The 16,320-nt window shown below is 40.9% G+C and overlaps 2 protein-coding genes across 3 annotated transcripts; both read right to left on the bottom strand.

Moving 5' to 3' along the window:
• Positions 1 to 6,793: 6,793 nt before the first annotated feature.
• On the bottom strand, positions 6,794 to 8,444 carry LOC147482735 (uncharacterized). Its single transcript, XM_086581563.1, has one exon. The coding sequence runs from the start codon at positions 7,942 to 7,944 to the stop codon at positions 7,018 to 7,020; it is 927 nt and encodes a 308-aa protein (XP_086437689.1). The 5' UTR covers positions 7,945 to 8,444; the 3' UTR covers positions 6,794 to 7,017.
• Positions 8,445 to 13,516: 5,072 nt separating this feature from the next.
• Positions 13,517 to 16,194, bottom strand: LOC147482734 (uncharacterized). 2 transcript variants are annotated; one of them, XM_086581566.1, is made up of 4 exons: positions 15,976 to 16,194; positions 15,798 to 15,859; positions 14,369 to 14,402; positions 13,517 to 13,719 (listed from the first exon to the last, which is right to left on the bottom strand). In XM_086581566.1, the coding sequence occupies exons 1-4, from the start codon at positions 16,125 to 16,127 to the stop codon at positions 13,716 to 13,718; spliced, it is 252 nt and encodes an 83-aa protein (XP_086437692.1). In that variant the 5' UTR covers positions 16,128 to 16,194; the 3' UTR covers positions 13,517 to 13,715. The 2 variants fall into 2 exon arrangements, with proteins under 2 accessions (XP_086437692.1, XP_086437690.1); XM_086581564.1 differs by having other exon boundaries at positions 15,798 to 15,907; positions 15,976 to 16,178.
• Between the last annotated feature and the right edge of the window lie 126 nt (positions 16,195 to 16,320).

Raw genomic sequence — 16,320 nt, 5'->3', positions numbered from 1 at the left:
CTTCAGATCGCCATACTTCGCCCAGAGCGCGTAGGCGACACAAGCCTCGGCATACGCCTTCTTTGCTTTGCGCGCCACCTTCTGGCATTTCTTGGCATAAGCAGTCACCACAGCTAATTCCCTCTCTAGCTCTGTCACGTCAGTCATTAACACAACATTCTCAGCAGTAACGTTCTGGTACTTGGTCGTCATCACTTCCAGCCTCCTCTTGTCAGCCCCCCACGCAGCCCGCATACACCCCAGCTCGACGTGAGGGTTATCACCAGTCTCGGTGTTTTGTACAACATCTTTCAACTTATCATACCCTGCAAGAAACTGCAAGAGCAAAGTCAGAATACCACTCCTTTGGGAATAGGCATAACAGCTTAGGGTGTCCTGAACTCACCAGACAAGCGGCCATATCCATCGTCCCCAGCAGTGTCCCCATGTCCTCGTCCTCCACCTCTGCTTTATCACCATCTAACACGATCCCCTTCCAGGCGCTTAGTCGCCATGGCGCCGAAAGTGGAAGCCGCAACCGGGCGCTTCACCATCCGCTTCTTCCCCGTCTTCCCCAGGTTGTAGAATTTGCTCCCCACATCCCTACATTGGGAGGACGAACTCTCACCAGCGACTGGACGACCTTTGCCCCGTGATCGTTGCCCCCGCAAAGATCACAAGCGGCTTTAACCGCCGCGCAATGGGCGACCAACAACGCCGCCAGAGGAGCGACTAGCCCTCTTCAGTCGTTTGACTCCTGGGCTCACCATCAGTGACCTTCCTCTTCCCACGATCACCAGGCACATAACGTTCAAACTCCATTTTCTCCATTATCAACGGTGACGTTTCTCTCGCATACGCGCGACATCTAGCCATGGTCTAACCTAGCAACAAAGATATCACGGCGTCAGCTAAAGCTTACTCCGGGTATTTCTCAAACGGAATAACATGTACAAAGAAGAAACCACGTACCTGGTGAAGAAGCAAGAAGAGCAGAGCACGGCGACAGGGTAGAGCGAAGAAGACAGAGAGCAGCGCAGACTCAACGATGGCCAAATACCTTGATGGTATGCGAGGAACCGTTTATATTCCTTAGGAAACGTCTTTTCCTAGGCGCCTCATAATTGCCTTGAGACGCCAAACGCCATCTGCCCGCCATCATTATGTCCCCTGAACCCCTCGCCTCCCTACACGTGTCACGCACGTGAAGAAACACTTCGGTTTGCAGCACTGAATACATCGCAATTCGAACAACGTCTCGTCGGTATAACCCAACAGCAGGACGCTCATCCAAGCTTACTACCATCGGAAATGAAGTGGTCACCGCGAATGCATCTACCACGCTTACGTTATCGCGCAATCTAATCACAAACAGCTATGATCAAACAAACGAAGTCAAGCACACAAAGCAAAACAAATAGCCAAAGACCGCGATGAAAACAAGGGACGACCTGGTTTACCAGTTTTCTCATACAGATCGTTGTTTAGCCGAGTTGCTGAGACTACTCAGGAAATCCAACCCGACTACACAAATAGTAACATCACATGGTTACCCCGAATTAGCACGGGGTACCAGCTCGCTCAAGAGCATAGTATAACAACACAAGAAAAGCGAACCGCCTGTGTTACCCTGTGAAACCAGTTTATTGCATCACAAAGATATAAGCCGGCAAGAAACAAAAATAAATTCACAACCGCCCTCCATGGGCACCACGGTCGGGCCAGTTCAAACGCTTCATCAACCTCAAGAGCCCTCCCTTCCACTTCGATCGATATCCCGGCCCAGTTCTAAACTCATCAACAAGATCATCGTGCAATAGCTCCAAATTTCGACACCACGGTTTTCGGATGATCAAGGAGGACCTAATCGCCCCACCGACGCCTCCTCGCACTGCTCCATCGCGGGTAATGGACGGGCAGCGCGGCGTGTTCCTCCTCCTTCAAAGCTTTGTAATCCATTTCCAGATCTCCATAGTCGGATCCGGATCGTCGTGACGCCTTTAGTAGCATCCCCGAAAGCAACTTTCTTACGCTGGAGGGCATAATCGTTCAAATTCTCCCAATTTCCACGATTCGCGACGAACGTTACCTTCCGCTCCTTCTAGCTTCTGCTTCAGATCTTCAGCTTCAGTGTCTTTCAGCATCTTCGACAGAGTCAGAGCTTCATGTGCCTTCCGCAGACCCTCGAGCTCATCACGCTCCATCTTGGCCGCGTCCTGCACGTTTTTCAGCTCTTCCGGCCAACTTCAAAGACACTCTCTATCCGTTTTCAAATAATCGCGCAATCTCTTTCAACTTTTGGAAGCCGCTGACAAGCTGCCACAATGCACACATGCAAACAGATCAAAGCAACGAACATAGGTTAACATGCTATACTAACGGACGATAATTCTACGTACCAGACATTGCGCGATTTCCATCCGACGTATGGTATCCGCCAGTCCCTTCTCATCCAATTCCTTGCGGTTCCCATCCGTATGATCTGTTCCAAAGAACAAAGCCGCTACCTTTACTCGACCGAAGCCGCAGTCGGTGCTTTTATTCCACGCCTCCGTGCTCGCGTCAGTGTACAAAATTGGGCCTCCAGTCATCATCGCCACCCACGGCCGCTTTTCCACTCGCCTTTTACGGGAGCCTTCGCTTTCACTAGCGGATCGGTTCCCGCCCCTCGCCGAGGCGGACTAGATCCCGCGACCGGCGGTGGCTAAGTCCATGACCTCGCCAGACGCGCCGATTCCAGCTTCACCGCTAGCACCACCTCCTCCACTAGAGCCCTCCCCCAGGGCATGTCGCACCACTTTAGCCATTCGAGCTCCCTCTGGCTCAGCCACTTCAGCTCTCCTCTTCTCCGACCTACCCCTGGGAGGAGCAGCGAAAGCTACAGTCTCCAACTCCACAGGAGCATCAATGGTCGGGCCCTCCGGATGAAAGCTCGAAGCTACCAAACCGCGCAGCCTCCACAACAGACGCACCGAGACGCCACGCGCCCGGTCTCGGTCCTCCCGTGTTATCAGATCACTTGTACGCTTCTCCATCACCCTTCGCTTCGTTCGACTTAGAGCTCGCTCCTTTTGCACCTTTCTCTTCTCCCGGATCGCAGCACCTCCTTTTTCCTCAAAGAAATGAGCAAACTCTGGAAGCTTAGCTCGCTTTTGTTCCCGACTCAACCGTGCGAACCTTTCTATCTCCCTACGATCAGTTCGAGTCCGCACAGGAATATCTGCAAACAAAACAAAGAGATGAACCAGTTAGAAGAGCAGTGGCTCACCCACTAAAACAACAAGAGGAAGACAAGCCTACCCACCGGCTAGACTACATATCCTAGTTCGCAACCTACATCCACTAGCACAGTAGTTGCCCACTAGCAACAACGGCCTCCTCGTCCAGGCCTCATTGCTTACACCATCAAGCACAGCAGAACGCGTCGGCATGGTTTGCAAGCTAAAGTTCGATTACCGGAATCACTTCATTACGTAATGCTCTATTATGTCAGACACACCTATGTGGAATTCCCCACTCGCATTCAACAGATTGAACACCTTAAATAGTCGCCAGGTGTTGCCAACGAACTGACATGGAGACTTCCCACAATGACTCAAGAAGTCACAAACCAATTTCGAGAACGGTAGCTGCATGAACGCCTCACCGACCTTCACATATGATTACTCCACCATTCGGAGGCTTGTACCCCTCACTACTTAACATTTTCACTCAACCTAGGTTCAGATATTTCCGTGTCGGCACATTAATCCCATACGCCGCTTTCGCAGCTCGAAACGAAATTTGGCGGCCGATCTACAAATCTTTTAGGTAGGTCACCGGCCGGGCGCATCTCTCCTCGACCGCACGCATTAGCCACCTCATCCTCTGACCCAGATCGGCTATTAACCTCCTCTACCCTAACTTCTTCTTCCACTACAGTCCAACCATCACCGCCGCTCAACGAATCCTCATTCTCTTCTTCATACTCTCCACAGCTCAGTGAAACCTCCCGTACCTCTTCCGAACGAGTGTCATCAGAATCCGACATTGTAATATCACCTTATTCTCGAATCACCAAACCTTAAACCCTATAACCTAACACTGACCTACCAACTTAACAAACCCTACTAGAACGAGAAGAAAGCAAAGCGAAAATGAAAAGCAAACAGCAACAGAAGCACTCACCTGCAAAGCCCTCGCTTGCGTTTTTGCGGAAGAAGAAGCCTGGAAATGCCTTTTTGGTTGCCTCAATTTTGATTTTGCACAACCGCTGCTCAGTTCCCAAGAAGTTATGATTACGCCTATGATATAGCCCACACACGTCCAAGGAACCGCTCTTTTTCCTCGACTTCGAATACCGCGGCGACACGACTCCTTTCCAACCGCTATGATTACGCCACGTACAAAGAACACGCAAAATTTTTTCTTTCCCCGCCAAAACCACCTTTGCTACAAGTTTCCAACTCACCGCATCCCAAACGAACGATCTCCATAGCTCGCTTCATGCTTCACCCAAGTGTTGAGTCTTCTCTCGCCAGATCGCTGCATGAACCCACCATTCTAATCGGTAGGGGTCAGGTAGGGGAGCAATATCCCCACTAAGGAACATTGCGCACGGCGAAGCACAAACGACCTCAACGCGATCGACCTCCAAGACCGATCTCTGCGATTTACTCCTTACAAGTAGGTGGTAATTTAACAAAGATACCTCAAGATTTAACACTTTGCCGAGACGAACGCTTCCACCGGATGTAATCATTGCCAAAATCTTATTTGTATTTCCCACCACCGGAAATAGGGACTACCGCTAAACTCCCAATCGAGAGCACTCGAGCACTTACACCAAAACCACTCCAAAGACTCATTCACGATCTCTACCCTACATTTGTACACAAAGGGTACACGTGTCTGAAGGATCTCCACTCCCAGAATCCTATACCACCTACTGGAACTACGTCGGACCTGATTCTTCTCTCCCCAAGAAAAGGAAAACGAGAAGATACGTGGGCAGCGGTTAAACTTCACAAATGACCTCGGTCACATCCAAAATCCAAACCCATCTCGTCCTCCTTTACTGTAATCAGGAGAAAACTAAAACGCTCCTTTACAGTGTTAGATTTTGGAATAGGAACATCTTTTGTCTCATGTCGCTCAACCCCTATGGTGCTACGGAATACGGATGCGACATTGTTGTTTGTTTTTGGTTGGAGACTTTTGAAGTTCTTTGCTTGATGCTAAGGAAGATTGAAAATTGATCTTGCTGCTAATTATGTATTTATGTTTATGTTAGTTTAAGAGTATATCTAGTAGTGATAGCATGATTATACATATTTGTATTTAAGGTTTGAGGTTAAAAAAAAAAGTAAAGTGCTCAGTGCTCTTATAGAAATTCCAGAACAATTTAATTTATTTCCAACAAACATATGCGGCCATCTAGTACCCCAGTAGCTAAGTCTACTGGAGATGCTCGTTATCATAATGGTAACACATGGTATGCAACAAGTGAGGACCACAGCAAACCGTTAGAAGCCTTGGACACTTCACCTGCTATATATATATGCTTTATATATGGCCATCAACATGGTGGTAGAAATGATGCTGTAGATCTTTTTGTTTTCTTTTCAGAAAATAGTACGTGTATAATATACAAGGGTGTCTCTACCATTTTTTGGTTAATTGATGAAAGGTTTCTGGACTTGAGATTATCATATTGACATGCCAAGTTATATGTAAGTTAGGTTCGTAATCTACTCGACCATAGAGGATACTAATGAGCTGTACTTAGTATGTCTGAAGGCTGATCGAAGAGATTCAAACTGCCTTTTCATAAGGTTGGAGTAAAATACATAAGCATCATTGTTATACAAAGTACAATTTTGCTGAAGGCCGGTGTTTAATGATCAGGATGGTATAGCCGTATAGTTTAGACAAACCTGGCTTTGCCGCGTATACAGAAGTAAATAACAGGGATGAATTTTAGAATCCATTTCAATTTGCTCTTATCATATCATTCAAAATGTAGTCGCAATGGCTCAAGTGACTTGTACAAACTTGAACATTATGCCTGTGGTGTACCCAAATTATTCTGCTGTTATGTAGCAGCATAAAAATTATGATTCTAGTTGAAACCTGCACAGACAAAGCTTACATTTTGGATCATACAGGTCATGCTCATGAAGTCATGATACATATACTGATGCATCACGCACGACATACACTACTTGTACCAACTTCAGCATTAGGCCCGTGGGCAGTAGTGTAAGCAAAATTATCCTGCTGTTATATTTAGCAGCACAAAAGTTGTGATTCGAATTGATACCGGCCTCCACAAACAAAGCTTACATTTTGGAAGATACATACCATTCTCCCGAATGCATACACTGATACACTGGTGGTCTTCATAGTTCATACTTCATACACTACTACTATTCTACTATGATATAATTTGACTAGTATTGGCACTCGGGTCTTAGCTCTGTTGAATATATAATATATAAATGCCAAAACTGGGGGCATTTATATGTATCACTTCAGTTGGAAATTGGAAAGTACTCTCGCAAATTATAGATATAGATACAAGACAACAAAACCAGAAGGTACAACGATGCTGACGCATATAGTAGTGACAACCACTTTCTAGTGATTGTCTAACAGGTTTTTTTACCACCCCCCTACGTCTATGTCTTAAAGCCTCCAACATTATTACTCATTCACCAAGAACAAACAACAGTTTCAAATAGCCTTCTTCGTCCACATGCTGCTGTGCAGAACTGCAGACACTGGTTAAGCATGTCTTGTCTACTTCAACAAACAATAACTTGCAAAGTGGGAAAATGATCTACAGGAGTAATATTCACGAAGTAATAAGAATATCAAAAGCAACCAATTATTATAGTAACAACGCAGCTCACACAACTTAGATCAGATTTTCCTCTCCAAATTGTGCTCATGCAACCGAAAAAATAAGTATCGAACTCCTTTAAGGAAAATAGAAGAAGGCCACTATGAGCGATAATGCTTAGGAAAGATTACAAACATGAATATACTAGTTTTTTTTTAGGGGCTCTTACTAGCATAAATCAAGAAAGAAAACTGATCAACTCTATCTTGCTCCTTTTGCAGCACTTTCTCCTCCAACCACAACCTACTATCCAATCCACTTCTTGTTCTGAACATGAACACAGCATATCCAGATGCTGGATTAAAGAACCAATCGTGAACATCCCACATCATATCAATCAACAATCCATCAACAAAGATTGTACGATTGCCTCGAAAGTTCCACTGCAATTTTCTTACAAGTATCACTTTCTTCTTATCGACACAAACCGATAGTACTGGACCTTTCAAGCCTTCATATTCTTCTCCACTACACCTTATCAGTATGTCATGAGAGGTTCCAGTGTCACAGAATTGAGCCTTTGTACAATAGAGTGTGTTTCCATAGTAATGTTCTCTTCGAGAAACTAACGAAAATTTTGCTATTGAGACACCTGTCATGAACTTCTTGGTGGCCAGTTCTTCTCCCATACTGCCGAGAAGCAGGCCTAGCTCTGCATCCACCATGACCGCAACGTAAAACCCATCGGTTGGTTCTGGTCCTAAATCATACCTAGCCATCGACAGATCCCATAAGACTTCAACTGTGGAATTACCAGATTCGAACGTTCGATTGCCTTTCTTCCTCCTGAATAGCCGATAATCCATATTGACTTTGATAGTTGAGGATAATTCATCGCCTACCTTGATACTAAGGCCTTGCCCAATATGGTTTCTGCACCAGGTGACACTAATCAAGATTTGTTTTTGAGTGGAAAGATTAGCTTTGTAAATGCAAGTGACTGCATTTTGAATGGAAGGAATCAAGTTTGGATGGCGAAAAGCCTGACCTGGACGACGACAAACAAGGTTTGATGCACTAGAACAAGAAGCATCAGATACTGTTACAGAATATTCACTGAAACAAGAAGCAATGTCTCTCATTGTAGAGAGGAACCAAGCTGGTAGGGATAGATTGTTTTTAATGATATGAGCTGAGATGAGAAAAAGAAAACAAAGAGAGTTCTGAAGGTTTAAAGAAATGGATCTTTCTGATTTGCCCAACTTTCTTAGAGATCGGAGAGAATTAAAAGCTAGACAGCATGGGTTCTCTTTGTTTTCCTATATAAACTGTCATCCTCATAAATAACATGGTTTTGGAGACAAAACCAGATAAATGAAAGAAGGGAGGAAATTCATGTTCCAGAGTCCAGACCATCTAACTGTATTAAATATGATTCCTTAATATTATTATAAAAAGCAGCTTCATTTAGGCATGAAAATGAAAAGTGAGAATATTGCAGCAAAGCCTTGTAAGTTTCTTTCTTCTCATTTGCCAGTTCATATGGGATATTAAACAAGTAAAGCAGGGAAAGGCATAATTAAAATAAACAAGGACTTCAGAAGCTACAGTTTTTAAAGAGGTAGGATTTAAGAAGCTATTAGAGAATATAGAAAACGTGTATTACTTTACATCTTTACCCAAAAAAAATATTAACTAAACTGATATGGAAGATTTTAAACATAGAGATCTGTAAGACATGCGGTGATATGGGCCTGGGCTGATAATGATGGTGATTGTTGGCTCCACATATTTAAACCACTCTGTAGACCCACCCACCTACTCTAACCCAACACATCCCAGTTCTCTTATTAAAAACAAAAATTGAGGAACAACGTGAGGTACATATACACTCTCCTCTCATCCCTTTCAGTCCTTCCTCTGTACAAGAGTGATCTAGTAATCCTGGGAGTTGCAGCGCATTCCTTCTCCAAGTACCTATATGGATGTCTGCATTCCAAATGTACCATCTATAGAGCTATCTTGAAATTTCATCAACACGTTTTTTAACTCAAAACTACAAAAAGCATGGTTTGTAGTCAGGTTGCAAGTTGCAACTCTAGTCTTTGGAGTACATGTATTAACTCTTTCATGTGATTATCTATTTTCTACTTTAGGGTATTCAATGAAGCAAGCCCTCATCTCCTTATACTGGTTTAACTGTAACAATAAACCATTATACGGTTACAGTTGGGGGTGAAGACCATTAATACAATAAAACAACCTCAAGAAGCTTCACAGCTTCGTGGTCATGGAGTTCGTTCTACCCATCTCAACTCCAAAAACTAACCAAATTGTGTAACTTATTTGCAATAAAAGACACAATAAGAGGTATATATAGAAGAAAAAAAATAAATGATATTTCCAAACTATAAATGAAATGCTAAAACAGAAACTGAAACTGAAACTAAAGACCTAGTATAGTACGTATTACTGTATTGAATGTAAAACCACATCTTTATGAGATCTACCTACAATGTAACATAGCGGAAATGGTGTCATTGTCGCAATGAGTTATGGATGGACGACGGGGAGTTCATAATAGACATGGAAAATCTACGAGCATCTTCTCAAGACCTGGATCATTGGATGACCTTAGTGATTCTTATGCTCACACTCAAATAGTGTGAACCTTAAGACAGGCGGGAATACTCACCATCAGAGTAACACTCACCATTGGATGACCTTAGCCAAAAAAACAAAACCTTAAGAATGAGTAAATACCACGACTGAACGGAGCACTGGCCCACAGTGTAACTATCCATTAGAGCAATCTTGCCTCCTCGAGGTATAAATTGTATAATTCAGGAGGCATCTTTATGGACAAAAAATGACACTTCTTTTCCTTTTAAATCTAGGACATGTCTCTCAATAATAGCTAGAAAGATTTATGACACTGACAAAAAATCTGCTCAAGTGGGGAAGCCTTGAATTGAAGATACCTGTTTTTTTTTTTTTTTTTGACACTTTCAATAGATAATAGCAAAAAGGTTGTACAAACCATTCTGGACTCGACTAAAACTTGCCCTTACAGAAATAGGGACTAAACCATTACAAAGTTGGACATTTAATTTAGCAAACTCCGCCAAGCGATGAGCATGCTTAATTAAATACCGAGGACAAAAGACTACCTTACAAAACATAAAAGACTTGAGAAGATGTTTGATATTCATCAAAAGACTAGAAAGACTCCATGAAACAGATGATGCTCCACCATTTAGCTCATTGACAATAGCTTGTTCAACGGAGCACACCACGACTCTATCAATACTTTGTTGTAAGGCAGACTGCAATTTGGCTTCTTCTGCTGAGTTTACTTCGAGTTATCTAATTGAAGATAACTGTTACTAATTCTGATCTACTGCCTTCCTTTGCAATGTGTTGATCTAGTATTAGTTGTTAATACTCTATTGCTCCCTTTTTTTGTTGTTTTTCTAATAACGGTTTTCTTTCTTCTGCTTTGCCATTCAGTGCAACTATTCCAACTCTTCTATTCAATCAGGGTAAATTGAGTTCAGCCCGTTCCGAGCTCTCTCGTCAGTTAGTGCTGAAGTGCATTCTATGATTAGGCTTACGATTGTACATAGAGGGGATTAAGGTATAATTGGTATACTCATATACTGATATGAAAATCCGAGGCTCCTATTAACATTTGCAACCACATAATAAGCATTTCTTGCTGCCCTGCTCGATTTCGAGATGTTCCCAAGAAATAGCTCGCGAGAAAGTTCGTCAGTTTCCATGAAACGGTAAAAAGTCTCGATTCAGAGGAAAAAGGATCAGTTTCCATGTAATTACATCCGTATCGTTGACTAATTAGTAATCCAGCCTCCAAGAGGTTATTTTTTTTTATGTTAATTAGAGAAGCATTTTGAAAATATAATCAACCCGTTTAAAAGGCCGCATACCTAAACACCCACAACGTGAATACAACAATCAGAATAGATGGATACCCACTTGAATAAATTCTTCTACTTCGGCTTTATGTAACTGAGATCCTACCAACCCAATAGGCCAGAGGCATATTTCTTGCCAATTTGTCACTAATTTTTAATTTCTCATCCACGTATTTCCACTTGCATATATGTATGTATTAATTATTCCAAATCAACAATGTACAGGCCACATTAACAAGTGAAAAACTGAAAACCAAATGAATGCAAAGTGGTTTACACATTTCTAGTAACTATTAAGAGTCGAAACACTGCTCACTAAACCAGGGACGTTCTCAGAATCTCAGTTCCCTTATTTAACAAGGACCAATTAAACACCAATACCAGCCAGAAACGTAAGCCTTATTGCTGCGAAGGGCCATTGTATTAAGATATTGTTTTCACTCATACAAATATCTATTATATATTTGTGCTGAAGAGTGTACGTTTTAACTTCTTCCCAAAATCGAATGATTATGGTTAATCTGTCACATTAGCTTCTAATTTATTTTTCGTTGTCTCTTTAGATTGGTCATGTTCAAGAGTGTCGGGGAGGACCGATTTGGTAATCCACAACCTTAACTTCTTGCATGAAATATTTAAAGTGATTTAGACATTTTATCTGCTATATCCATGTGCATTCTTAGTTTTCAAAGCGTACTTAAAATAATTAACAAAGTAGTCTTCACTAGTGCTAGTTAATAAATTTCAAGTTGATAAAAAATACTGCCGCACACTACATCATCATAAATGGACACTTCAAGTCAATCTATAATTTAACTTAATAATGGTTCTGTTCCTTCTCAGAAGTTGTTCAACATAATTCTTTTCTGTAAACTAACCTATTATCAAAAGAAAGCGACCCTTCAAATTCCCCAACCTTCCAAAAGGTCATCTTGCCAGTTCTTAAAAGTCGCACGATGGTTTAGAAGGTGCTGATCAATCCATATATCACTCGCCATCACAGTATCACACAAATACTTCACAAGTGCAACTAAACAAATAGCTACTAGCAGTAGTTAGAATTCTTTTAAACTAATAAACTCTGACAAAAGCATATATCTCAGGCTTGCTATTCTTATTTCATTTTCATTCCTGGTAAAGCTGGTATGAACCTTCATCACACCTCCAGTCAATACTCCAAGGCGGTGGTTTGAATTCTTTTAATCTAATAAACTCTGACGAAAGCAGATATCATAGGGTTGCTATTCTTATTTCATTTTCATTCCTGGTAAAGCAGGTCTGAAGTTCTGAACCTTCATCACACATCTAGTCAAGACTCCAAGTACTAGCAGTGGTTAGAATTCTTTTAATCTAATAAACTCTGACGAAAGCATATATCATAGGGTTCCAATTCTTATTTCATTTTCATTCATTTTTTTTTTCATTTTCATTCCTGGTAAAGCAGATCTGAACCTTCATCACACCTCCAGTCAATACTCCAAGTACTACCATGAATCACCAAATAATATTCGCTCTGGCATCTGTGCTTAAGCCGCCCTCGCCATTGACCACCAAATGCTTTCAAACTAATTTTGCTGACTACTTTCAAAACTAAGCTGTCAGTTGCTCCAAAACTCCTCTTTTCACCCAATCATAAAAAACATTCTTTGCAACATGCCAAATCATACTTAGTCCAACAAGTTTTTATTCCAATAAGTGTACCCACATGTCAAATCTTTTGTTAACAAGTATTGCACCATCACACGGATATTTGTGTCACCCAGTAAGATTTTAAGAAACGAGATCCTAAGGTACGATGACATGGTACATATAGCTCCTACATTTCAAACCATTGGTCCGACTATTAATCAGACATATTGGGTCCACATGCCTTAATCTTTTCCAATATGAAACTATAGCCAAAAGTGGTGAAAAGACCAACTAAGGACCAACTCATGCCCCTATGCACTGTAAATGATGATAAGCAGTCTTTTAAAAAAGAAAAATCCCACCTAGAGGCTTTTGTACCTAGCCAAAGAAGTTGAGAATTGCTCAGTGTTCCCAAAATAAGCAGACTTCAATAGCAAACATGATCTTCTACACCCATATTCTTTCTTATGCTGTCACACCTTCTTAGTTGACAAAGTTGAAGAACAATCTAGAGCTAATAAGGGCACTAAAACAGGAAACAAAGGAATAAGGAATAAGTGGAAAGAAAAAAAAAACATTTCAAAAAGCTTGAATGACTACGGTTTTAGGTTCATTCTATAGATGGCATGAAGTAGAAGGATCAAAGTGGGGACGGTCAGATATGCAACAAGGCAATAGGTGTAAAGATCCATAGTAGAAGGTAACAACACAGTGAATACTAACACAAGTACAAAGGATAAGTGGATACAAGTATAACCCAAGCAAACAATTATAAAGCATGACTAGATTAACGGGGCTCTTTGTAAAATGAAGTATGATTCTAACCATTATAAGCATAAACCATTGCTTCACTGGACTACTCTAACAACCAAGTTTTTTCATAATCTCCACGGCATGGAGGTCCAGAAAAGCATCAAAATGTTGGTATGAAGAATTAAATAGGTTTCGGGCAAATAAACGTATTTGACATTAATCTAGCCCACCAAAATTAGAAGTAAAGACCAGGATTAGCATTTGCTTACATGTACTCATTTTTCAAAGAGATATATGGCCTATGTTATAGCCTGTGCCTATTCTAACTTTACATACACCGAGTAATTCAAGAAAAGTATTAGAAATATAACTTTTAATTCGTTTGAAACTCAGAAGAGAAATGAAACCCCATAACATTTTCAACCTATCAGTAAGCTGAACATTAATAAACAAATTGCAAGTTCTGCAGCAAAATTAGAGAAAAGAAAAGCATCTTATTGACCTCTCCATACGCGAAACAAGAACTCTTTATGGTCTGCAGGAGGCACCCTTTTCAAACCATCTAGTATCAGATGGGACTGATATAGTTGACAAATCTACCTGTAGTACAAAAAATAAAAGAATGAAAACTGTCAGTTGCATTTCAAAATAGTAATGCACTAATGCATGCATTGTTAAAATGCAGAAATGAGAAAATAGTAATGTACTGAATGACATTGTAACTGGTACAGTACCAAGTATATTACTTCATGTAGCACCAATTTATAATTTAATTTGATAAATAAACTGGAAGTGAAAAGTTATACAAAAGGCTTGACCACAGATCCCAGCTTGCTTTTGGGTTTGAAAGCTCTAGGTCTCACAACCCCAGAATAGCCCAAATACAGATTGGGAAATATCAAACCCTCCTCGGCGAAAGATGCTCAGCCAACAGGTAAGGGCATGTTGGCCACTTGAGGGTAAAAACTCTGAATCATATAAGGCACATAAGTTATTTGAGAATCAAAACATATGTTACAGTACTTGCTGATCTATACTCTACACTTCTACACTAACTTTTGGGTAAACATGAGTAGAATAATCAGATCTTCTACATCAAAGATAATCTGTTGTGGCGTATTCCAGGGTGCTTAAGCACTTGAGCCTGACACCTAATTTCAAAATAAGTCCACAAACCAAATAGATGTCCCAATAACAGAACTCCATCCCATAATCACAGACATATCAATCAGGGTATCAGGTACTGCACCTGGTTGCTCTAGTGACTATGCTTGGCAAAATCCCTGTGACAGACAGGTCCGATGTGCACGTTAGTTAGTAGGAAGTGGTTTTTTTTTTTTTTTTTTTCATTTAATCAGTAGACTGAGATGTCCCATCTCGTTCATTATACGGGGCTCTTTGTTCTTAGTAACCAAGTTTACAAGTCCTTGCTTTTATTCCTAAGTCCTAAGACTCTTAGCTCTTTAGTCCAGGGCTCGAAAACAATTACTAAGATAGCCCTTTTCTGTTAGGATCCTGGTTAAGTAATTGGTTTTCTGTTCCTTGACAGCTCGGGCTTTTGAGGAATATTAACTGGTTAAGTAACTAATGAAAAAAGACAGGATTGACAAAAATGCAAAAAAATCAAATAATTTATTTTCATTGTTTATTATTTTCACTAACCCAGTTTTTTTTTAGAATTGACAAACGCAGTAAAGTGAACTCTAAGGGATGCTAAGTCTAACAACCAGTGAAATGAAAGAGTACGGAACTTTGAGTTTGGTTTCAGTAAATGTCTCCACTGGCAGGTTGTAAGCTTACAAATAAAAAACTTTGTTTCACATAAACACACCACTCCTTGGGTTGATGTTGCAAGAATATTCGATGGCACATAAAGTATGAAGTCAAACCTTGGTCCTGGAAATGGCAGAGAGTGGGTAATGTTGGAGACAAAGGATATGTGCACAATCCAGCACTAAGTGGCTTCAACATGATATCCAAAAACCATTCTTGATGTCAAGGCATGCGCCTCTCTCACATCATGGAGATGGAAGAACCGTTCACAGTGTCTTCAAACTCACTTGCATTGACTTAGTAGCAATTGGAGAGGGACAAGAACCATGATTTCCTTATGGAACTCCAAAGGAAGATAAATAAATTTGTATTGCTGTGGAGACCTTAAAAGGGGGGAAATTGCCTATTATTTTGGGTTGGAAATGGACATTGTGAAATGAGGGAAGGAAGCATTGGAAAACAAGAGTAGGATTTGATGTCTTTGCTGGAACTTGAAAGAGAGTCTGATTGAAAAAAGAAAACATTAAATGCTCATCTAGCGTTCTTTTCTTGACAAGTTCTAGTAAATACATCAAAACCTACTCTCCGTCCACAATATATTTTTCTAGCCCAAAATAATGGGTAATTTCCACCCTCATCTTTAACTAATGTCAGTAAATACAACCAACTGCAGACAAGTATTAAATGGTAGAATTTGTTTACTCAATGTCCACTGAAAACCTATATATCAATGTTATAAAAGGTTGTGCTATTTACGTGTTTAGTTTTGGACTTTTGATGCTTCCAACCGTTCTAATCTGGAAGCAGTTTCTTGTTTCCTTTCTAAAGTCATTATAAGCCCATTTTCCCATAGACTGCAATTCCAGTTGAAAAAAGAAAGGGCAATACCATAATTTGTTGTTTACCTTCAATGGAAGTGTTCGTATCAGTCGAAAGATTCGAAATCAAACGAGCCGATGCAACCGCACTGTGAAGTGGGAGAAGTGAGCTCAAGCACAATGCTTGTCGACGCAAACTTAAAAAAAAATGAGTTAGAAGTCGAAAAAAGTGTCAAAGAAATGAGGAGTTGAGAGAAAAACTTACTTGGAAGGAGAGTGAGAAAGTAAAAGAGGGGGAGGAGAGATACGAGTGTTTTGGAAAGTGAGATTTGAGAAGCGTAGTGAGAATGATGATGGATTGTGTTTCTTTACTGATGTGTAAATGTTTCGAATGTTTCGACCAATTGAAGCTGCCATCTTTTTCTTAATTCTTCAATTTCCAATCCCTAATAAATAAAACCTCTGTAAAACCCCCCACAACCAAATACTCTTTAATGGGCCTACCCAGATGCAAGGCCCAAGTTATCCACATCATACTGATATATCAATGGCAAATTCAAAATAGCTCGGTATATATCGGAATCTTTGGATGTATGGTGATATCTTCAAA

The sequence above is a fragment of the Coptis chinensis genome, chromosome 8 (assembly GCF_015680905.1).
Source record: "Coptis chinensis isolate HL-2020 chromosome 8, ASM1568090v1, whole genome shotgun sequence".
Classification (NCBI taxonomy): domain Eukaryota; kingdom Viridiplantae; phylum Streptophyta; class Magnoliopsida; order Ranunculales; family Ranunculaceae; genus Coptis; species Coptis chinensis.
Note: the sequence above shows the minus strand (reverse complement) of the source record. Positions and strands in the feature narration are given on the sequence as shown.

What these genes read in the sequence shown, in the direction of transcription:
- LOC147482735 (XM_086581563.1), bottom strand. Translation starts at nt 7,944, where the DNA reads ATGAGAGACATTGCTTCTTGTTTCAGTGAATATTCTGTAACAGTATCT.
- LOC147482734 (XM_086581564.1), bottom strand. Translation starts at nt 16,127, where the DNA reads ATGGCAGCTTCAATTGGTCGAAACATTCGAAACATTTACACATCAGTA. An exon ending in CTTTCTCACTCTCCTTCCAA is followed by an intron (nt 15,908 to 15,975) that starts GTAAGTTTTTCT and finishes TTTTTTTTTAAG; the next exon opens with TTTGCGTCGACAAGCATTGT. An exon ending in TACGAACACTTCCATTGAAG is followed by an intron (nt 14,403 to 15,797) that starts GTAAACAACAAA and finishes TGTCTGTCACAG; the next exon opens with GGATTTTGCCAAGCATAGTC.